This window comes from Cheilinus undulatus, linkage group 2 (assembly GCF_018320785.1).
Source record: "Cheilinus undulatus linkage group 2, ASM1832078v1, whole genome shotgun sequence".
NCBI classification, from domain to species: Eukaryota; Metazoa; Chordata; class Actinopteri; order Labriformes; family Labridae; genus Cheilinus; species Cheilinus undulatus.
In genome coordinates, this window is record NC_054866.1 from 2747812 (window position 1) to 2768751 (window position 20940).

Below are 20940 nucleotides of genomic sequence, written 5' to 3' on the forward strand. Positions count from 1 at the left end.
AAACTGAACATGTCTGTTGCATGTCTTATTTTACTATGTATTGGAAACATGTGCTGTTAAATTGGTTTTGTAGTTCTTTTACTGAGGCTGTAGTCCTTGGATTGCCCAATCCTACCCACCTGGCCAGGGTTCGAATTTTATAAAACTCATAATATATATGTTCAGAAAAAATATTTGAAAATAAAAACATCCTAAGACTTGTATCAGATTTTTTTCTGACAGTTGAATCTGACCTTTTTGAATCAGATTCAGGCCACTTTTGTATGTGGTTCTAAATCAGGTCTTTGGAAGTTCACTGCAGTGTGAACAGGCAAACAAAAAAATCTGATCTAAAAAAGATCAGAACTGAGAATAAGGGCCTGCAGTGTGAATGTAGCCCAAAAGTCTTGGACCAATGTGAAAAATACAGAAAATCAATTGTGAGTCACTGTGCAAACATGATTGCTTTTTAAAATGTACATCAATTTAGGCAAAAAAAAGGTGTGCAGTGGCCTTCAGCTGTTCTGCATGCAGGATTTTCTTTTTACCTGAAAAAAAATCATTAATCTTCAGGTGTATTTCAGCCTCTTTTTTATCTCAAACGTATGTTAAATTTCTGTCTTTGCTCTCTGCTCATATAAAACAAATTGTTGGTGCCTTTAAGACTGAACACAGCCTCAGTATAAATGCACTCTTTATCGTCAGAGTTGAATCTATTTGAAATAAGAGTTTTATTTCTTTACCGTTAAGATGTTTTTCTTTTTTAATATTCCTCTAAAACTGGCATCAGTGATTTTCCTGTAATCTGTGTAAAACCTTCATGACATCCAAAGACGTTTATGAAAGAAGACATGACAGTTTAATATTTTATTTTAAGTTTGATCCAAAAATATTAACACCACTGGGGTGTTACTAAGACATTTATGAAAGAAATGATGGTCAAAGTGTTTTTTTGTCATTAGGTGTGCAGACAAGCAGAACATGCTCATAAGTCAAATATGTTTAACATATTTCATCCCCTCATCCCCTTCATTACGACAGACACTGTAGATGTTTTCAGAGATGTCCCATTGATGAGCTGTGTGAGCACTTATAGTAACCAGTCATTTAGGTTATTAGTAAAAACTGCAGCACTTCAGGGATGAGCCAAATGTGACCCAGTATGTCTATGCTGCTGTTGCACTGATCTGCAGATTCTCCTAGCTCACCATCCTAACAAACATGATTAACTTTTCCCCGTGTGTAAAGATCTATGTGAGCACAATGCTTCCTGCCCTGAAGCTGTCTGTTTGCACTTGAAGGAAAAATCAGTCGAACCCATGCTGAATCAACGCTGTAGCTTCTAAACTTTTTTACTCTTGTGATGCAATGATAGTGATTTATGTTGATATTTGGGGGGATTTCTTATTTGAAAATGTATGCACTGGTGTAAAATGTTTTTACCCATCAATAGAGTCTCTGGAAATTATTTTTATTGCATGATATTTACTTTGAGTCTTTAAATGATCCTGATATTTGTAATTCAGCCCTAAACCAGCACTTGTTTTGCCACTTTTATAACTAAACTTTAGGACACTTATCTATAAGCTGTAGTTGTGAATAGCGACTATATATTCTTTTTAATGTATTTATTTTCTGTCATTTAGAAAGATGGGCAGTTTATTTTTTACGTCTCTTGCAGGATGAAATTGTCTTTTGATATGTACGATACAGAAAACTGCTATATGTAAGATTATAACTGTTACATTATTGAACAAATGTAAATAAATACAACACTGTTCAGACAGAATATTTGTCCTTGTTATCTGATGTTCAAAATAAAAAAGCTAAGAAAAACCATTTCATATATCAGTCAATTTGTAAGTAGCAGAAATGGGTAAGACGTGGTAAAAGTTATGTAAGAATGGCAAAAATAGGAGAAAAAAAGCAAAAATGGGAATAAACAGAGGTAAAGGGGAATTAAAAAGTGGCTGAAAAGGGTTTAAATCGGCAAAAATGGGTGGAAATCTGGTGAATGGGAAGAAAAATCAATATAAACATGCAAAATAGTGCTAACTGAGAAAGAAAAAAATAGGCATATATTGGCAGAAGTTGATCAAACTGGCAAAAAAAGGCATATCAGCTAGTAGAATATGGTTAAAGTAGAAAAAAATGTGTATAAAAAGTGGTAAAATGGGGTCAAATGGCAATTATGGGTCAACAGAGGCAACAATAGGCTTCATGTGCCAAAATTGGTTTAAAAGTGGCAAAAAAGGCAGAAATAAGTTGTGGAACAGGTTTAAAAAGGCAAAATCTGTGGGGAAAATGATGAAAACGGGTTAACATTTGGCAAAACTGGTCTAAGCTGGCAACAGTGGAATTAAAAAAATATTCTAAGTTTTTTAAGGGAATCTGGAGACCCCCTCTTAGTGTCTCGTGAGCCCCAAGGTTGAGAACCACTGCTTTAGATCACTGCAGGATTATCCTGGTCAAGGAGACTAAAGGGTGTCCACTGTCCTAAAGTACTGGTACTTTTGATCGAGCTCTCTGTTGGCCAATGCTGTTTAAAGTGTTCCTGTTGGGGCGGGAATAGGGAAATTAGTGACTTTTGGTGGGAGGGACTTCCTCCAGGGTAGTAGTTGGATGGCAGGCAGCTGCTGGGCTGACACGTAACTAAAGTTAAAGGTGCTATGGAGGCCTGGTAGGGGACTTGAGGATTTACTTCTACCAAAACCGTCCGTGAACTGCGCCGGAAAAGTTCAGGAGTGCAAACAGAGAGGAGGAATAGCGCTGTGGTGGTCAGCCTGCGGCTGTTTGGTAGAGGAGAGCGCATATCAGGAGTTTGACGTGAAGTCTGCCACAATCTGAGCGGCTACTTTGAAGTCAGGGGAGAGCTGTGGATGTGGCTACGCTAAAATAATGAACTCTGGAGGAGTTTAGCTCGGATTGTCAGTAAGAAATGCTCGGGGAGAGCGGGGTGGGGGGGCTGCTCTAGTCGACAGCAGAAGGTGAAAAGTTGTGTGGAAGTTTCCAGCAGCAGAGACGGGGCTTCCTCGCGCAGACAGCGGGGAGGGGTGCGGGTCCAACATGGGGAACGGGGTGTGCTCCCGCAGGCAGCGCAGGATCTTCCAGTTTCTCCTCCTGCTCACCGTGGTCTGTGGGATGATGTACGGGGGGATGATCTCCTATGAGATGCACAGACAGCTGAAGAGGACGGAGGCGATGGCGCTCAAGTACCAGCAACACCAGGAGTCTCTGTCGGCGCAGCTCCAAGGTAAACACTGGAGGAGTGATGCGATTGAATGTTTGACTGTGTGCTCACATTGACTCTGATTTAGTCTGACATAACAGTGTGAGAAAGGCTGTGGTAACAAACACCAACACTGGGATTTATTAGGATTCAATCCGCACTTTTCTTCGGCATTTGGTCAGGGGCGGTTTCAGTAATTGTGAGGCCCTGGGCAAAGACCAGTATCAGGCCCCTCCCCATCATAGAGAGAACCATCGTAGAAGTGGAAAAAATATCCTGAAGCAACCCAGGGTAATGGCATGTAACTACAGATTCACAGGAAACAGATTCAGGACTGTAGAACTAGAAAGCAGTGTTAATTTCATCAACTAAAACTATTCATCAACAGCTTTTTTCCATGACAAAAACTAGACTAAAACTGAAAAATAGATCTGTGATGACTAAAACTAAGTCTATTCTTCGTCAAGATGACTAAAACTAGACTAAAATGTAATTTAGTTTATCTTCAAAATCTGTGATATTTCTCCACTGTGGGTAAATCTGTCAAAAAACAATGCATCTGTATCTATTCTGCCTCTCAGCTGTAGAAAGCAGGGAGCCCAGGTTTGGCAGAGAGCAGAGAACACATTTTCATGATTTGGTACCAGATTTAGGCATGACAGTAAATGCTTGGACTAAAAGTAAAGACTAAAATGTGAGGACTTTTTATGGACTAAAACTAGACTGAAATGTTTTTGCGTTTTTGTCGACTGAAACTAGACTAAGGCTGAATCCCAATTCTCCCCTTAACCCTCAATCTTACCCTTAAGCTCAACCCTCAGTCTTAACTCGCCCCTCAAAACTAAGTGTAAGAGCCATCTGGTGACTTAGAAACGGACAGAGAAATAGAAATGGGACACCCCTTAATAACAGTTACGATTTCAGACTGTAGAGGGCAGTAATGTGTCAAAACTGTGTAGACTGTCGATTCAGAGGAAGAAGAAGAAGAAGAAGAAGAAGGAGAACATGTTAATATTCAACCAAATAACATGATAAACACCACACCCACAGATTCAGCTGAAAGTCACCTTATAACATGACCATTAGCTAACGCCAAACACCAGTTGTAACTGGTAGGCTTGTCCGTGATGGCACAGTTACTGGCTTACGATCGTGAAAATAAAAGTAAAGGCAAATCATCCATAAAATAACATTAAACTAAGATATTGGAGTGTTTTTTGTAATTTTTAGATCTCTATTAACAAAGAAATTTACATTTGTAGCTCGATTTCTTCTCTGCATTCCCTCACACTTTGTGGGAACACACATTTTGAGACTGAGGGTTAAGACTGAGGGTTAAGGGGAGAAATGGGATTCAGCCTAAAACTAAAAAGGGTCAACCTTGCAAAGCAGATGGATACGCCCGTTTCCTGGTTTCTCACTGGTGAATCCATCTTGCAAAGCTCCCATCTGAACTGTTCGGGCTCAGTTAGAAGGTGACAGGACCAATCAGCGACGAGGGGCAGTACTTTCAGGCGTGGCAGAGCCGTGACGTAAACAAGCAGCAGCAAGAGCTGGTGCAGTTATGGAGGAAGAGATTAGCGTGGATGCTGCTAAAGCGCCAGTTTTATCAGAACTTGACCACATTTCTTTGTTAAAAGAAGAACAAAGAACAGCAGTGAGTTGTTTTCTTTTCATAAACGACAAAAGTCGAGTACTGACACGTCTAAAGTCGCCATGTTTCGCGTTATTCCTCAGTAGCTATGCACGCGCATCTTGATAGCGGCTACGTCACGTGTTTTGTTGCTCTGATTGGTCCATAGAGATGTGACTGACAGAACATTCACCCAGTTTTTTTCAAAGCCTCTGCATTTCCTATTGAAGCTTTCCCAGATGTGTGAAACAAGTCCATCTGGCATGTTAGGTTAAAAAAGGGTAGAAATGGCTTAAATATGACTAAAACTAAAAGACACTTCATTGAAAGACTAAGACTAAAATTAAAAATAGCTGCCAAAATTAACACTGATGTTAAGCCAATTCCTCCAAAAGTCTTTGACCTCCATTAAATTCACATACTTTTTTCCAAACTTTCTTTATTTTCCTCTAAATACAACACAGAAAAATAAACAATAGAACCAGGGGATCAGTGGGAGACGGGGCTTGCCAAAGGCTTCAGGGACATTTGAGGAAGGGAGATACGCAAATAGAATATTTAAGGTAATGTTGGCTAATTTCTAATGACATTTGCTCTTTAAGAACTTTACCCTTTAAGAACAAACGCTTTGATTATCGTCCATCACTGTCGTGAATGGTAGCAATAGCAAATGTTAGCAATCTGTATTTAAAAAATACTCACAAGCAACACGCATGTGTGCAAGCAGGGTCCTAGTTCTACGCTCCTGAATCTACGGTCCTTAAGTGCTTTCTGTGAGCCTACAGATACACCCTTATCACACAGGGCCGGTCCTGAGCATAGGTGGTATGGGTAGACGATTCAGGGCCCTTGCTGAAGGGGGCGCCAGTGTGAGCCCTGAACATTTTGAATGAAGCACCAGTAACAGGTTACCAGCTCCAGTGCTTCTCTCCTACTCTCAGCCCAGCCTCACTCACTGCTGCTCACCCACAGCGGTGGATAACTTGGAGAGTGTTTGTTTGTATTTTCTTCTAACTTCTGTGCTCAATGGATGCTTTCATACAAACACAGCTCAGCCATCAGATGATAGCAGGAGAAGAAGACAGAGGCAGAGAGATCCGCTGGTGATATGAGGCAAAGGGTGCAGACATGACCCTTGTGAATTTTGTAATAGGTAGGCCTACTAATGCAGTAATGACGAACTCTTTCTACAGCTCTGATCATTAGCCTGTTTGATAGCAGATGTGCATTAACAGTTCTCAAATATAGGCTAGTGTATTTGGATGTAAATAAGAAGCCCACAGATAAATAAAAGTCCCCTTCATATCTCCAAATCCCAGCATGCTGCAGTGAGCTAGATTTACCGTATACTGAAATGTTAATGTTGTTTAAGAGCTGGGAGTTCTGCAGAAATGAGTTTTATTGTAGAGAAACTGGCATTACAGCAAACATAAAGTCATATAAAGGAATCTTGTCCTTGATTATACTGCAGCTGTAGACTTGGAAACTGTCGACTGACAGATGAGGTCAGATCTACCCTCCTTATGAAAATGTCAGTTTTTCCCAAGTGCTGTTAAACAGAGAAAATAATTTTTGAAACAGTGTTTCCAAACATCCACGTTTTATTTTGGATGCTTTGCACACAGTAACAACATTATTTAAAAAAAACCTAGCAGGGTCTAAAAAATGATCCCCTGATGTCAACAGACAGCTGTGTCTCCTTTTTCCTGGGTAACAGCCTGCAGGCGTTGTTGTAGCTTTAGTCTCATTAGCCTCTTTGGCCAGTCTCTCAAGCTCCTCCAGACTTTACGGTCTTCTGGGATGGACGTTGGTCTTCAGTTCACCTCACAGATTTTCAATGAGATCCAAGTCAGAGCTTTGGTCAGGCCAGTCAGTAAGGTTCACTTTAGTCTTCTGGAGGTACACTATAAAAAGGAACCTATAGAATCTACTCAGTTTAATTGAGGTAACAATTTGCACTCAATAAAACTGTGTACATCATACCCCTGTATTTTGAGTAAGGATTACCTAATTAAACTAACTGCATTATACGGGAAAAAATTGGGTAGAATGTTCTTAAAAATTCTAGATAGATTTTACAATTAATTACTTACTAAAAACGAGTACAATTAACTCTATTCTAGTGTATACATTATAGGGGATTGTTTAATAATTACTAACCAAAATTAAGTCACTTTTCCATCAAGGTGAGTTTTAACCAAAAACCTTAGCCATACAAATAAGACATCATTCATCTTGTCGAATGTTTTATTTGACTCAGTTTTCATCAAATTTAACATAAAGGACAAGAAAAGACATAATAAATTATGTACTATGTAAACCAAACTTGGGTAGCAGTACAACCTTGCTTGAGCAATATCTGGATAAAAACTAAGCAAGACATAGTTTATAGTCTATGAAACATTGCTTATAAAAAATAGTTTTGCAACTTTTTTGAGGAACCCTTTTGATGATCTCAACTCACAGAATGCATAATTTTGCACAAATGCAAATGTGAAAAAATGATTTCATAAAGTCCTAGGAATGAAGACAGCAAGTCTGTATTTTTGTGAATTCTGCGACAAAGGTCTTTCAAGGTGCTTATTTTCTTCGGCTTTGTACCTTCTTGAGCAGCTCTGTTTCATCAAGCTCCAGAAAAAGTTTCTGAAATACTTCCAAGGTGTATTTCAGTTCAGTCTATTCAAGGTTGAAAGCATAGATCAGTCCCATCAACATACGCATGCAGTAGTTAGGTCTCCACATCCATTCAGCACCATGATTCCCTCAATCACGATTGCAACAACTGCTGGATCTTTGTTGACCATGGGACTGTGGGTCACCAGAATCTTCATGGTCTCATCTGTGTAGCCCCCATCTTCAGCCTCCATTGAAACAACAAACAGAAACTTTAGGTCAAATATATTAACATTGTTCTTTTAACAGAAAATCTGAAGTTATATTTTATACTTTTAAGACCCTCTCCATAATTCCATTGCATCTTCAGTTTCTTACTGGTCCCACTAGTGACCCTGTTATACATACTGGCTACAACATAGAACAACTGAACAATCTTAGTTTGTGAAAGTCTAACAGCGCATCAGTTTATCATTCCTAAATGCATGACTTTACACATTTTAAAATATTGAGTTTTTTCCTTGAAAATGTATAACTTCCTTCTATTTATTTGCTAAAATGCCCTTGATTGCACTTTATGAATCAAATGAATTTGTAAATTTTGAGACTTAAGTTCACATTTTTGAGTTTATGAAATTTTACAATTTTGGAGGTAATCTCAAATTTAAAGTTAATAAAATATTTGTGATCTAATAAATTTGAAAATTTTGAGTTTATGAAGTTGTAAATTTTTGGGAAAGGATACACAAAGTTATAAGTTTATAAGCTTATCAAGTAAAAACTTTATCCCTTCACAAAACTGTAAATTTCTGAGAAAAAAAAAAATGTTTTTTTTTTACTATGAAATGTGACCCTTTAAGAACACATGTAGACCATGAGGGACTGGCATGGCAAATTTTCATCTGGCTCAGGCTTAAACAGTGACTGGCAAATCCTCTCAAGTATACCCTATTAACCTAATACATACAGAAATTACACTGATTTTTCATTTTAGCTATTGTATAGCTAAATGTAATAAATTAGAAGTAATATAATATATATCTTATATGTTTGTCTTACTTTACAAACATACAATGTATATATTAAGCTATGACATAAAAATACACAAGAATTCAGGAAAAATAAGATCTGACAACAAAACCTGTCTGGTTTGACTTAAAACTAGAGAAGATCATGAAATGAAGTTAAATTTTGATGTTTTTTTTCCACAGAATGTTAATTAACTACCAGTATTTTATTAGGACTTTAAAGTTGATGTTCCATTGAAAGGACGTTAAATGAAAACCTTTTCACTGGTGATAAAAGCTTGTTTAAGATAAAAAAAAAATCAAACATCAGTTTTGGTACATCAAACCAGGAAAAGAGTAAAGGTCTTTTAAACTGGCTTGCTCAATCTTAAATTTATCTCTATGTGGCCTTAAGTGGAAAAGTTTGCAACCACCTGCTCTAAAGCTTTACACCTTGTGATTAAATTTATATGCTAACACATTCAGTATATAGATTTATTTAACCAAGGAAGTCAAGTGTTTAGTTCATTCAGTATATCTAATGCCTATACTTTAATGAAAGCTGGCATACCTTTGTAATGCATTCAAATGGATCTTCAGCTGTGTTGATTTTGCTGTAATAAGTAAAGGAAAACATATATGAGCATCACTGAAAAAAGAACACACACAACATACATATTATGTACATTCTATCATTGTCTGACAGTGGTGGGTCATATTTAAGCGTATTAATTAATAATAATAATTAGTCCTTAAAAAACACTTTCAAATTTAAAGAGTGAGGATAAATAAAGAAAAAGACCTCACCTGACATATGTCTGTTGGTTCAGACTAAAACTCCACTAATTTATTAGTAACTATACATGGACAAAATTTACAGTCGATATATGCTGAAATGCACAGGCAAAATATCAGATGTAAATATCGGCAGAAATTGTGATATCGGCCGATACCGATATTTGCCTTTCTAAGCTAATATCTACCGATACCAGACCGAAAATATCGTGCATCACTAAAGTCTTTCTCTGCCTTCCTCTGCCAGGCTTGGTCTGGCTCTCTTTGAATATCTTGATGATCCTCCTCACTCCAGTTCTTGGAAATGCTGTGATAACTTGTAGATCCTTCTGCTTTGTGAGCATCAACAATTCTTTTTCTCACAGTCTAAACTGATTTCTTTGGTTTCTGTCACGATGCTTTCTCCAGGGACAGCAAACCTTTACTTAAGTTTTTAATGCGTGTGTATACGTGAAGATAGCCCTCAGTTTTAGCTTGGTTTTACAAGCTTTGAGCACTGCAAAGTTAAAAAACATCATTGAACAACAGTGGTTTGTTCTGTGGCTCAACAGAAAAGGCATTTCTAAAGGGGTCTAGTAATTTGGTCCTCATCTGTAGGTTGAGTCTTTAGCACACATATAAATACACAAAAATAAGGAAGTAGGTACACTGGAAACCACTGCTCCAGACTGTGTGCAGGAGTTTGCCTGATTTTTGATAGTTACAAACTGCACTGTCTTGCTGTTAAAATGTGATCTACTGTATCCCATCCCTACCTGTAAGGATGGCATCTTGAGGCTCCCTTTGCTCATGTTTCTGGTCATTTATTTTCTGATCTGCTGGTCAGTGTATTCATGTGTGATATGTGTCAAAGTGAAGATTGACTCCACAGTGACCAGTCAAACGTGTTAGTGTTTGCTCTGACCCCACTGATCTGTGAATAAACCCAGCAGCGTTTCTGAAGCCGTGGTTCACCCCCGACCTCGGTTGGCCTGATAATCTGGTGATAAAGCAGGTTATGGTCTGAGCAGATTTGGCTTTAAAGGTCAGTACACAGTTTCTGAGGCTGATCTTCCTCATGGCCTAGCGTCTCTCTGAAATGTGACCTCTCACTGCTGACTAAAGGCTTTGGGAGACACACACATAAACACACACCTGGTGGTAGTCAGTGTGTCCCCAGGCTCACCTTAACAGTATACATCAGGAGTCTGAGGTCGGCCTGAACATCTGCTTCTGTCTGCCACAGCTGGACCAACAGGCCACCGTCACCTCAGTTACAGGGAAAGTTCCAGAAGTACGATGTGGCATCAAGTGTTGTTGAAGGAGGGAGTGAGGGAGGCGTGGCGGGTGTTTCTTTAAGAAAATATCCTGCTTTGTCATGTAAACTATCTGAGCTGCTGTCACGATCGTTTCAGGGTCTCACTGCTGACAGGGCGGGTCATTCTTTACAGGTTCTTACTAGGCTCATTACTGAATGTATGAAATATACATTATGTTTTATATGTAAAAGACGTGTACAGCCTCGACAACTATCCAAGAATCCCCTTACCCTCTCAGCAATTGCTTATTTAGTTGCATCCATTAGTTTTGAAGTTAGTGAAAAAATCCCTAAAACCCAGAGTCAGGTCTTCATGCTGCTTGTTCTATGTGATTGACACTCCACAAACAAAAATCTTTGAGTGTTTAAAATAGTAATTTAGCTTTTATAGCAAACTCAAGACCTACTTGTTACTCTGGTTTTTAATGTGGTGTTACTCTACAACCTTAGTGAACAACTCTAGAGTTCAGGTTTTTCCCCTTTCAAAGATTTTAATTTATTAGCTCCTAAATATATGTTGTTTTTTTTTTACATTTTTTATTTTGCCCTGTTTTGTCAAGAGTCTACTATTGCATTTATTTTAGTTAAAGATATTTTTTCTTCCATGTTTTAGTCTTTCAGGATCTTACCTATTATAATTTTCTGTTTTTATTTCCTGTCCATCTGTTCTTTTTGATGCACCTTAGACTGCATTAACCTGACACGCCAGATGGATGTGTTTAACACACCCATCTGGAAAACCTTCCATTGATGGTGTTTGGAAAAGGGCAGAGCCTTTGAAAAGAAAAAAAAAATACTTGGAGGGTGATTGGATGAACGTTCTGTCCGTCACATCTTTACAGGCCAATCAGAACAACAAAACACGTGATGTCATAGCAGCTACCAATGAATAAACTCCATAGATAGGGTGCATAATGTGAACCATGGCATCTTTAGACATGTCAGTACACGACTTTTGTTGTTTTTGAAAAGAAAACAACTCACTGCTTTTCTTTGTTCTTCTTTTAATGAGGAAATGTCATCAAGTTCTGATAAAACTGGCGCTTTAGCAGCATCTAAGCTAATCTCTTCAGCCATAATTGCACTGGCCTCTTGTTGCTGCTCGCTTACGTCACGACTCTGCCACGCCCGAAAGTACTGCCCCTCATCGCTGATTGGTCCTGTCACTTTCTATCCAGGCCCAAACTGGTCAGATGGGAGCTTTGCAAGATGGATTTGCCAGTGAGAAAAACGGAAATGCCCGAATCATCTGGGTTTCAAGGTTAAGACTGCAAGCTTTTATGTAGAAAAAGTGCCAGATGGATAAATTTGAGCTAGGGCTAAGGAAAATATAGAGTATACTAAATGTATCGTGGCTCTTGCCACGCTCGATGTATAAAATGCTTATATAGTGGACATCGAGTATAAATTATGTGGAAGTTTTGAGCCGTCAGCGTGCATTTCTGGCTGGAGTTTTTCTTCTCCCATTGTCCCTGAACGCATCTCTTACAGCAGAGCTCACTCTCCGGCCCATCCAGAAAAACCCTCCTGCGTGCATGGGCGTTTTTGTATCAGCGGAGGAGAGAAGCATGGGAGAGAGATGGAAGTAAACAGAGCAGCGAGGCAATTTATCAGCAAGTTAGCAGCAAGATAGCAGCGTTCAGAGACAGACAACGAGAAACCGAGCTGGGTCTGTGATCTGGCAGTGGTGCAGACTTAGAAAGGAAGAGGCTGAACGAAATGCAATAATCATTAAAAAATATGCTGCAAGATGATGTCAAGATAACGGCGGCAGCAACACAACATGTCCCCTACATGTAATGCACATCTTCTTTCCTCATGCAGTTCTTTTTCAACAGCACCAACATGTCAACTTTCTCAGGTAGGAGCAGAGCACTGATTTGAACATGCCATAGAATAAACACAAAAACATAATAAATGATTTAAAAAAATGTGAATAATATGTTTTTTATGTTTCTACCTTGCCTCCCTCCTTACAAACATACATAAACACTTTAAGATCATACTAATGACAACAGACTGGGGATATGATGTGAATGAAAGACTCTTATAGTGGGACTCTGCTTTTATTAGTCAGCCTCAGCCTCTTAAAGTTATTGATATAATGATAACATAAACATTTGTCCCTCAACAAGCTAATGTTAGTTTGTTAATGCTTGTTGTCAGACCGACCTGCACTCACAGACACACAAACTATCTCTATCACACATACACAGACACACACCCAACTGCTCCCCTCGCCCTGTGACTGCAGGTTATGCTTTTCCTTCCTCTCTCCTGTTTTAGCAGACATTTAGAACACAAAGTGAGGCAAATATCATGGATTAGATGAACACTGGACAGTCCAGTGATGTTGTTTTAGTCCAGTCTTGTATCGTTGTAAAGTTCACGTGGAGTTATTCAGCAATAAGCTATTTTAAGATCGCTTGTGTCTTATTTCCATCATGATACATGGTTGAAGATGAATATATCTACTCAATCTAATCATCAGAATATAACCAAAGTACTAAACTAAACAAAAGTAAAGTTTATCAGCCATCTGTGTGTGACGTAAACAGCTCCGCGCTACGCCAAATGACGCCATAATCGTGCGACGCAACAAATTTAATTATTGATTTTTATCAGTTTTATGGATTTGTTGTTAGTAGTTCCTAGTTCCAGCATGCCTCAAACTAAGAACCTGTTTATAACCTATTGAAACAGATTAACTTCTGTGGCAGTTGGACACCAAGTAGTAACTCTAATTATCAGGTGTTACTGAAGCTCAACGTGTACTAAAGACAGTTTGGTATCTGGGACCCCAGGTTTGGCTGGGTGTAGAGAACACACTACCATGATTTGGTACCAGATTTAGGCAAGAGAATAAATGCTTGGACTAAAAGTTCAGACTAAAATGTGAGAACTTTTTATGGACTAAAACTAAAAAGGGTAGAAATGACTAAAATGTTACTAAAAGTAAAATGCATTTCATTTAAAGACCAAAACTAAGACTAAAATTTAAAATGGTTACCAAAATTAACACTGCATTGCTGTGATTATATGTGAGTATAGCCGGACACAGCCTCAGGATAACTTCATCTCTGTTTTCCAGATCTAAAAAGTGCTAAACCCCTCTGTTCCTTTGAGATGCTATCGCTGCTTTGACTTCACCGTTGTTGACAGAGTTAAAGTGCACTTTGGCAGCAAGGCAGCAGTCATTAAGAAAAACTACAGGAGCTACTGGTGATGGACAGATTTAACCATGTAGCCAGCTACTCACACGCTTCCCTTGTTGAAAAATGATAAATCACTGCCATAGTTCAGGATCAATCCTCAGTCAGTGTACTTATCTATGAACCCACTAAAGCTTGAATAATGCTGACTAAATGTTTTTGCTTTGAATCAGAATAGTATTTGTCTTCTGTGTCCCTGGCTGCCCTCTTTAATGTAAAAAGATAGCTGTATTACCAGTTTCTGTAAAAAGAGTCATCAGTTATTCAGCTACAGTCAAGAAGAAAAATACTCCAGCTTTAAAATACTGACACTATCACATGAGCTGACCTTAAGTACAGTACGCTGGATGTCACCAGCAGAATGTTTCAATTAAGATCCTGTGCACTCCGCCCCTGCAGATGATGAAGCTGCCTTGACCTCTAGTAACCTCTCTGATGTGCTCCCTCCATGTAAACACTGAGACAGTCACCGCTGTGTGGACAGGATGTGAGGTTTTTGGATCATGCCATCATTACTGAGTTTAAAATTAACAGCTTGGTGTGAGGCACACTCCTACATCACTGCAGCTATCAAGGACATTTCTTCATCAAAGGGTGGACCATGAAGGAAGATTAGAGGGTGAGCCTTCAGAACCTTCAGTCTCTATCAGTCTCAGTCAAAACAGCTCTTGCTGGCTCAATCAGCTGCTCCTCTGAACTGTAACATTTCTGTGTAGCTTTCTCTGTTCTTTGGCTCATTGTCTTACTGGAAATTAAATCTTCTCCCAAGCCGTGGTTTTCTTGGAGACTAAATAAGATTGTCCTCCAGGATTTTCCTATATTTTGCTGCATTCATTTTATCCCCTAATTTTACAAGCCCTCCAGGGCTGGCTGCTGAGAAGCGTCCCCATATCATGATGCTGCCATTACTGTGCTTCACTGTTAGGATGGTGTGTTTGTGGTGATGTCAGTGTTCGGTGTCTTGGTGGTCAAACGCTCTGTTTTGGTCTCATCAGACCAAAGAACTTTCTTCCTCTTGACCATGGAGTCTGCCACAGTCCTTTTGGTGAACTCTAGTCCAGACTACATCTGAGTTTTCTTCAACAGTGTCTTTCTCTTTGCCACTCTCCCATAAAGCTCTGACTGGTGAAGAACCCGGCCAACAGTTGTTGTCTGCTGATAGAGTCACTTATTTTACCTATAGGATAGGATTTTTATTTGACATTACTTTGTAGAAATCTGTTTTCACTTTTTTTTTTGGTCAGAAAAGCCAAATTATATGGACAATGACTGATTTCTAAAATTAATAAAAGGGTAAAACATCCAAGAGGCTGATGACTTCCCATTGGCACTATCAGATAGTACAGCTGTGCGTTGTGCCAATATTTAAGGCTGGTATATGATTATTGCCTTTATGTATGACTGATATATCAGCATCAGCAGAAATTTTCCTATCTGCTGATACCAATATTTAACATTGTGAGCTAATATCTGCGATACGGATATCATGCTGATAACATCTTGTATCTTAAACAATGTCTATGATGGTTTGACATCAAACTAACAATCTCTTGCAACTCGTTTTTGTCCCAGAGGCTTAAATTAAATTGATTTTTTTCCAATTTTTAAGCCTAGTTTTTCAAGTATTATTAATATTTTTATTGTTATTATTATTGCTAATTTTGGTTCTATTGTATTTAAGTCTTGTTCGCACATTTTATTTCTTACTTTTGTTATACATTGTTAATTTTGTGTCTGTCTCTTGTTTGGCCTTTTTTAAAATTTATTTATTTTGGGCCTTTTGTGCCTTTATTAGACAGAGGAGGACAGTAGATAGACTTGGAAACAAGGATGACAGAGTGGGGAGAGTCATGCGGCAAAGGGCCACAGGCCGGATTTGAACCCGGGCCGCCTGCCAGGTGCACCTTAAACCACTATACCATCTGCACGCTACTCTTGTTGAGCGTCTGTAGTGACCAGATTTCCCCCATGGGGGATCCATAAAAGTCTATCTTATCTTAAATTTAACTTAAATGTATGAGTAAATAAATATTTAATTAAATGCACATATAATTGCTCATTAATGTAAATTATGAATGGTTTTGATTCAGAATTCATTCTTTTGATTATGAATATTTAGAAATTTAAATCAATTCAACAATTTATTAGAAATATACAGAGCTTAACAAATTTATTAGACCACCATCTAAACTAAGGTTTATCCACAGCTGCCCTACATTAACAGCATTGGTAATTACCAAAATCATTTTTGATGTTTCTGCAATGGTTAATACACCAATGTGTAGAAGCTCTTTAACCCAAATGATATTTTTAATGCTAAAATATAATTATTATTGTTATCCATGAATTTTGACATTTACTGATTTACAAAAAAACTGAAAAAATAATAAAGCACATTATTATTTCTTGATTAATATGTCAAATTATAGTTATTTACTTGCATTCCCGAAGAGAAAAATGAGTTTTAGTGGTTGAATGTTATGCTTGATTCATTTCTGATTTCTCAGAGAAGCCCAGTGAGCCGGCTCAAATTTGGGTGAATTCAGTTTGAAATCCCTCATTCTTGTTCAAAATGGTAAAATGTAGAGAGCTGACTGAAAATGAAAGAGTCCGCATTAAAGCACTTCATGATGCTGGATGGTCTCTGAGACTAATATGAAAGGTGGTCTAATACATTTGTTAAGCACTGTATAAATACTTAAATTCAAATAAGATAAACTGAAAAATGCATATCCGATAAAATCGTCTAAATATATCTACAAATTACAACTCAAAATTGATTAAGCTGTTTTATTTAGATTTAGTTTAGTTTCTTGGCTGCCATTTGTTCAAAAGGAAATATTTGTTTATTTAAGAGATAAATATTATATAAGAGATTTATTTTATAGCTTTTTCAACACAATTATTTTTACTCTTTCAATGAATCATGTTAATTCATGTGAATTTACATAATTAGTTCAAACATCATGGCACGTCTTATTGAAGAAACAAAGAACCAAGTTTTTTTCTTAGGTTGATGCAAACCTGCAGTAAACCCCTGAGAACCCATCAGTGTGACTCGCACGCCTGGTATTTGTTAACCTCTCCAGTATGAAGAGCAGCCAGTGGTGTAAAGATGTAAAGACGACCCATCGTTGGTGTGTGCTTTGGTCTGTTTTACTGTGTGATAGTTTGAACTCAGAAAAATGGAGAAATGTGACAAAAGTTCAGTTTTTCATCTACAGTGTAAAGAAGAAACAGAGCTGTAGGTGTGAGGCCTCTCTAGTCGTGGTAGGAGTCGTTCTGTGATAAATCACAGTAAACTGATGGCTTTGTGTGTTTATCTTCAACAAAGGTAGCGGGGTGAGGTTTGGCATTTGTCCCACATGCTGCTGAAACATGAATGTCTCTGTCTTGACTCAGGTATGTGTGAACTTTACACACACGGCTCCTATTTCAGTATAATGTGACTCTTTCAAAGCGGTGGGCGTGGCTTAACACTATATTGCACAGTTCAACTTCAGTACCACACCCTTCCTTTCATTGTGAATATATGGATCATTCAGCCAATCAGGCTACCTGATACCCCTGGCTGAGTGCTGATTGCTTTTTTGTGCCCTATATTTAGAGGTGGGCTCTGGCCCGTGGGCTGAGAGCCAACCATATTGATTCGCTGCTGCCCATGGTCACCACAAGCTGGCAGTTGTCTGTCATTAAAAAGGATCAGCTGGCACTTGTGGTCGGGTGTGCTCTCCGACAAATGTGTCCCTGTGATTTAACACCCCGTCACTGGCTCATTGTTTGGACGTCCTCTGCTATAATAAATCAAGTGGAATAATTAAAGCCAGCTCTAAATGAGTATTGTAGTATTTTTATACAACGCCAACATTGTTGTTGCTGCTATAATCAACCCACTTATCCAGAAAGATTTGTGTTGTTTTTATCCACAAAACAAAAGGAAATGCATGCTTTTGTTGTGAAAATTAGACATGAAAACACTCTGGGGTTTTTAACAGAACTGTTTAATTATAAGAATGGCAAAGTTTAGATTTTCACAGAGAACAAAGAACAGTGAAAAACTGAAAATAAATCAAAGTACACAACAAAACACAAGCTGTAGAATCATACAGGTGGAAAAAGTGATATTTATGAAATGAATAAATATCACTGTAACCTGATGATTTAAATCATTACGATTACGACCACAGCCTCTGGGATTTTTGGCCTATTTTTGTGAGGAAAGTGTGACAGGAACCTGTCAAGAGGTTTGCAGCTTCAATGATGAAATGCACTATATGGACAAAAGTGTTTGGCTGCCTGACTTCTACGCCAGCATTGACTGTAATGGCATTTTATTCATATCCATGTACTCTGGAGTTGGCCCCTGTTTTACAGCTGAAACACCTTTATTCTTCATGGAAGGCTTTCCACAAGATTTTGGAGTGTTTCTTTGGGAATTGTGTCCGTTCATTCTGTTGTGCTTTGATGAGGTCAGGCGCTGATGTTGGACGATAAGGCTTGGCTCACTATCTCCAATCCAATTCTCAAGAGTGCTCAGTGTTGAGGTCAGGGCTCTGTGCAGGCTAGTTGAGTTCTCCCACACCAAACTCATCAAACCATGTCTTTATAGTCCTTGCTTTGAGATTGCTTGGAGATAAGAGGCCTAGCCCAAACCCTGAAACCATACCATTATCCCTCCTCCGGTCAAAGTTTACTATTGGCACAGTGCAGTCAGGCAGGTAATGTTCTTCTTTCATCCACCAAACCTGGACCCTCCCATCTGACTGCCGAACAGAGAAGCGTGATTGGTCACTCCACAGTTCCCACTGCTCCACAGTCCAGTGTAGATGTTCTCACAGAGTCCTGCATGGGTCCAGTTTAGCTAACCAGCATCTGTAGACCAAGATTACAATAGTTTGGGTTTTTTATTAGTTTTTATTTTTATTTATTTTTGTATTTTGTTTTAAATTTCAGTTTAGTTTTGATTAATTTTTAGTGCTTGTTTGTTAGTAGGGCTGGGCAGTTAATCGCTAATTAGATTAAATCGCAATTTGGCATGCTGCAATTTTCAGATCTCAGACAGTGCAATATTTCTTTAAGCAGAAAAGTTTCACAGTACCAGTTTGACACGATCTTTTTTCTTTTTAATGCTTTACACATTATTCAAACATTCAAGAGTCTTTTTTTTATTTTTTTTTATTTTTACAGAAATCCTACTTTTCTTGCTCATGTATTTATTTTGATTTTTTTTATCAAAATGAGAATAATATGAAAAATGATCATTCCCATCAATTATAGCAATTGATATCTAATTATCTATACGAGTCAAAATCACAATAAGGTATCTTTTTTCTTAAGTGTTGAACTCTAGTTTACTCGTCTAATATTGTGCTTGTTATAATACAGAATGATTTCTTGCTTATGATTGTAGAACAACACATAAACTGAGTAACCTAAATAATAGTAGTTTAGTTTAGTTTTATTTTGCAAAACTACTTTATTTTTGTTTAGTTTTAGTTTTTTCTGAAAGGGTTCTTCACTTTTTCTTTTATTTGTTTAATGTAGATGTTTGTATTTAACTCAAGACCTAAAATGACCATTGTGTCAACTCTTCTCCAATCAGTTCAGACAGTTTTACTCTTTCTGCGCTGAGGTGTTCATGTCAGTCATTATGTTGCTGTCAAAGACTAAGGGGGCTTTCACACCTACATCGTTTGGTCTGGACTTTCTGACTTTTCTGTTTGGTCTGAACCAAAATGATAGGTGTAAAACCTCCCCTGGACCGTGGTCCGGACCAAACAGCCAGACCTTGGACTGACCAAAAGAGGTGGTCTCAGTCCGGACCAAATGAAACCAGGGTCTGGTTCATGCCCAGTGTGAAAGCATTATTTTGAAAGGTTTGGACCTTCGTATCAATGACAGGAAGTTACGACATGACTACCGGCAAAGGAAATCCATCACCAAAACAAAATGGGCCACGGAAGAGCCCACAACAATCTCACGGACTGAAATTAACCAGCTCATCTTTTCAAGAGTTTTACAACACATCCCTTCTTTCCAAGTCGGTGCTGCAATGGCTCGCAGGATTGAATACTTTCTTCTCCTTTCCTGTCGACGATGATAAAGTTGTCGTCTAATGATAAAACTCATAAGACGAACTCGGACCAGCCTTATGTACAGCTCTTCAAGCTGTTGCTTTTGGTAGTTGAAAATCAACAATAATCTAATGGTAGGAATGTTGATTGCATTCATTTTTTACAACATTCAAGACTCGTGTTATTGAACGTGTTGATGTCAGACGCCTGCCGACCGAATGACCAGTCAATGTAAACTACAGAGACACGCAAACCATGTAGTTGATGACGATATCACCTAGGTTCTTCATATAAAGTCTGTTAGTCCGTTTGCAATAATGACAGTGTGAAACCCAAGTTTGCATAATGTCACTGCTAAAGCTAAGCTAAACCAATGATAAACGTAGTGTGGTTGAATAATCCTTCATAATAAAAGTCTGTAGCTGTTGATTTATTAACTTGAGTGCTTTTATTGTGAATGCCCACATCAGGAAATGTGTTTTCCAGTAGCAGTAGAATAAAACTGAAAACTACAGATTCAGTTCTAATGAAGAGAACACAGAGAGATTTATAATGGCCTGTGATTTTATAATCAGATATGACTTTAGGATACCATCATAGGCTTATTTTATGAGAAGAACGGGTTGTAATCCTTGAATATGCATCTAAATGTATTATCTCTTTGAATTTTATAAGGACAAATAAAAACCCTGATATGATATTCAGGCCTAGAATCCTCACACTGTCAACAACATTCCAACAACATTCCAACAACATTCCAACAACATTCCAACAACATTCCAACAACGTTCCTTAAAGTTATTTTAGCTCAACATAGTTCAATCAGGAGCTCAGATTTAAAATATTAACGGGATGAGCTGAAGATCGTTTCTCTCACTAAGTAGAAATCCTCTCATAACCTACTTGGAAAAAATATTTTTATTTTATGGTATTTAAATTTTTGATCATGTTAATATGATGCAGTTATCAGAGAAGCCCCGCTTCATAAATGGTTCATTTTAGACTTTTGAAGAGTTACATTATGGCATTTGCTTTGTCCTAAAATCTAAACCACTGTATCCTCAGATGTAAAGGAGTAGAAATAAACACACTTTTTTAGAT

The 20940-nt window shown here is 38.1% G+C and overlaps 1 protein-coding gene across 3 annotated transcripts in view; it reads left to right on the forward strand.

The window, feature by feature from the left end:
• The first annotated feature begins 2608 nt into the window (after window positions 1-2608).
• golim4a (golgi integral membrane protein 4a) overlaps window positions 2609-20940 on the forward strand; it is a 57673-nt gene continuing 39341 nt past the window's right edge. For all 3 annotated transcript variants that reach the window (XM_041811727.1, XM_041811733.1, XM_041811739.1), the window contains exon 1: window positions 2609-3232. In XM_041811727.1, coding sequence (XP_041667661.1) covers window positions 3046-3232 — 187 coding nt within the window. In that variant the 5' untranslated portion in view covers window positions 2609-3045. The remainder of the gene's footprint in view (window positions 3233-20940) is intronic.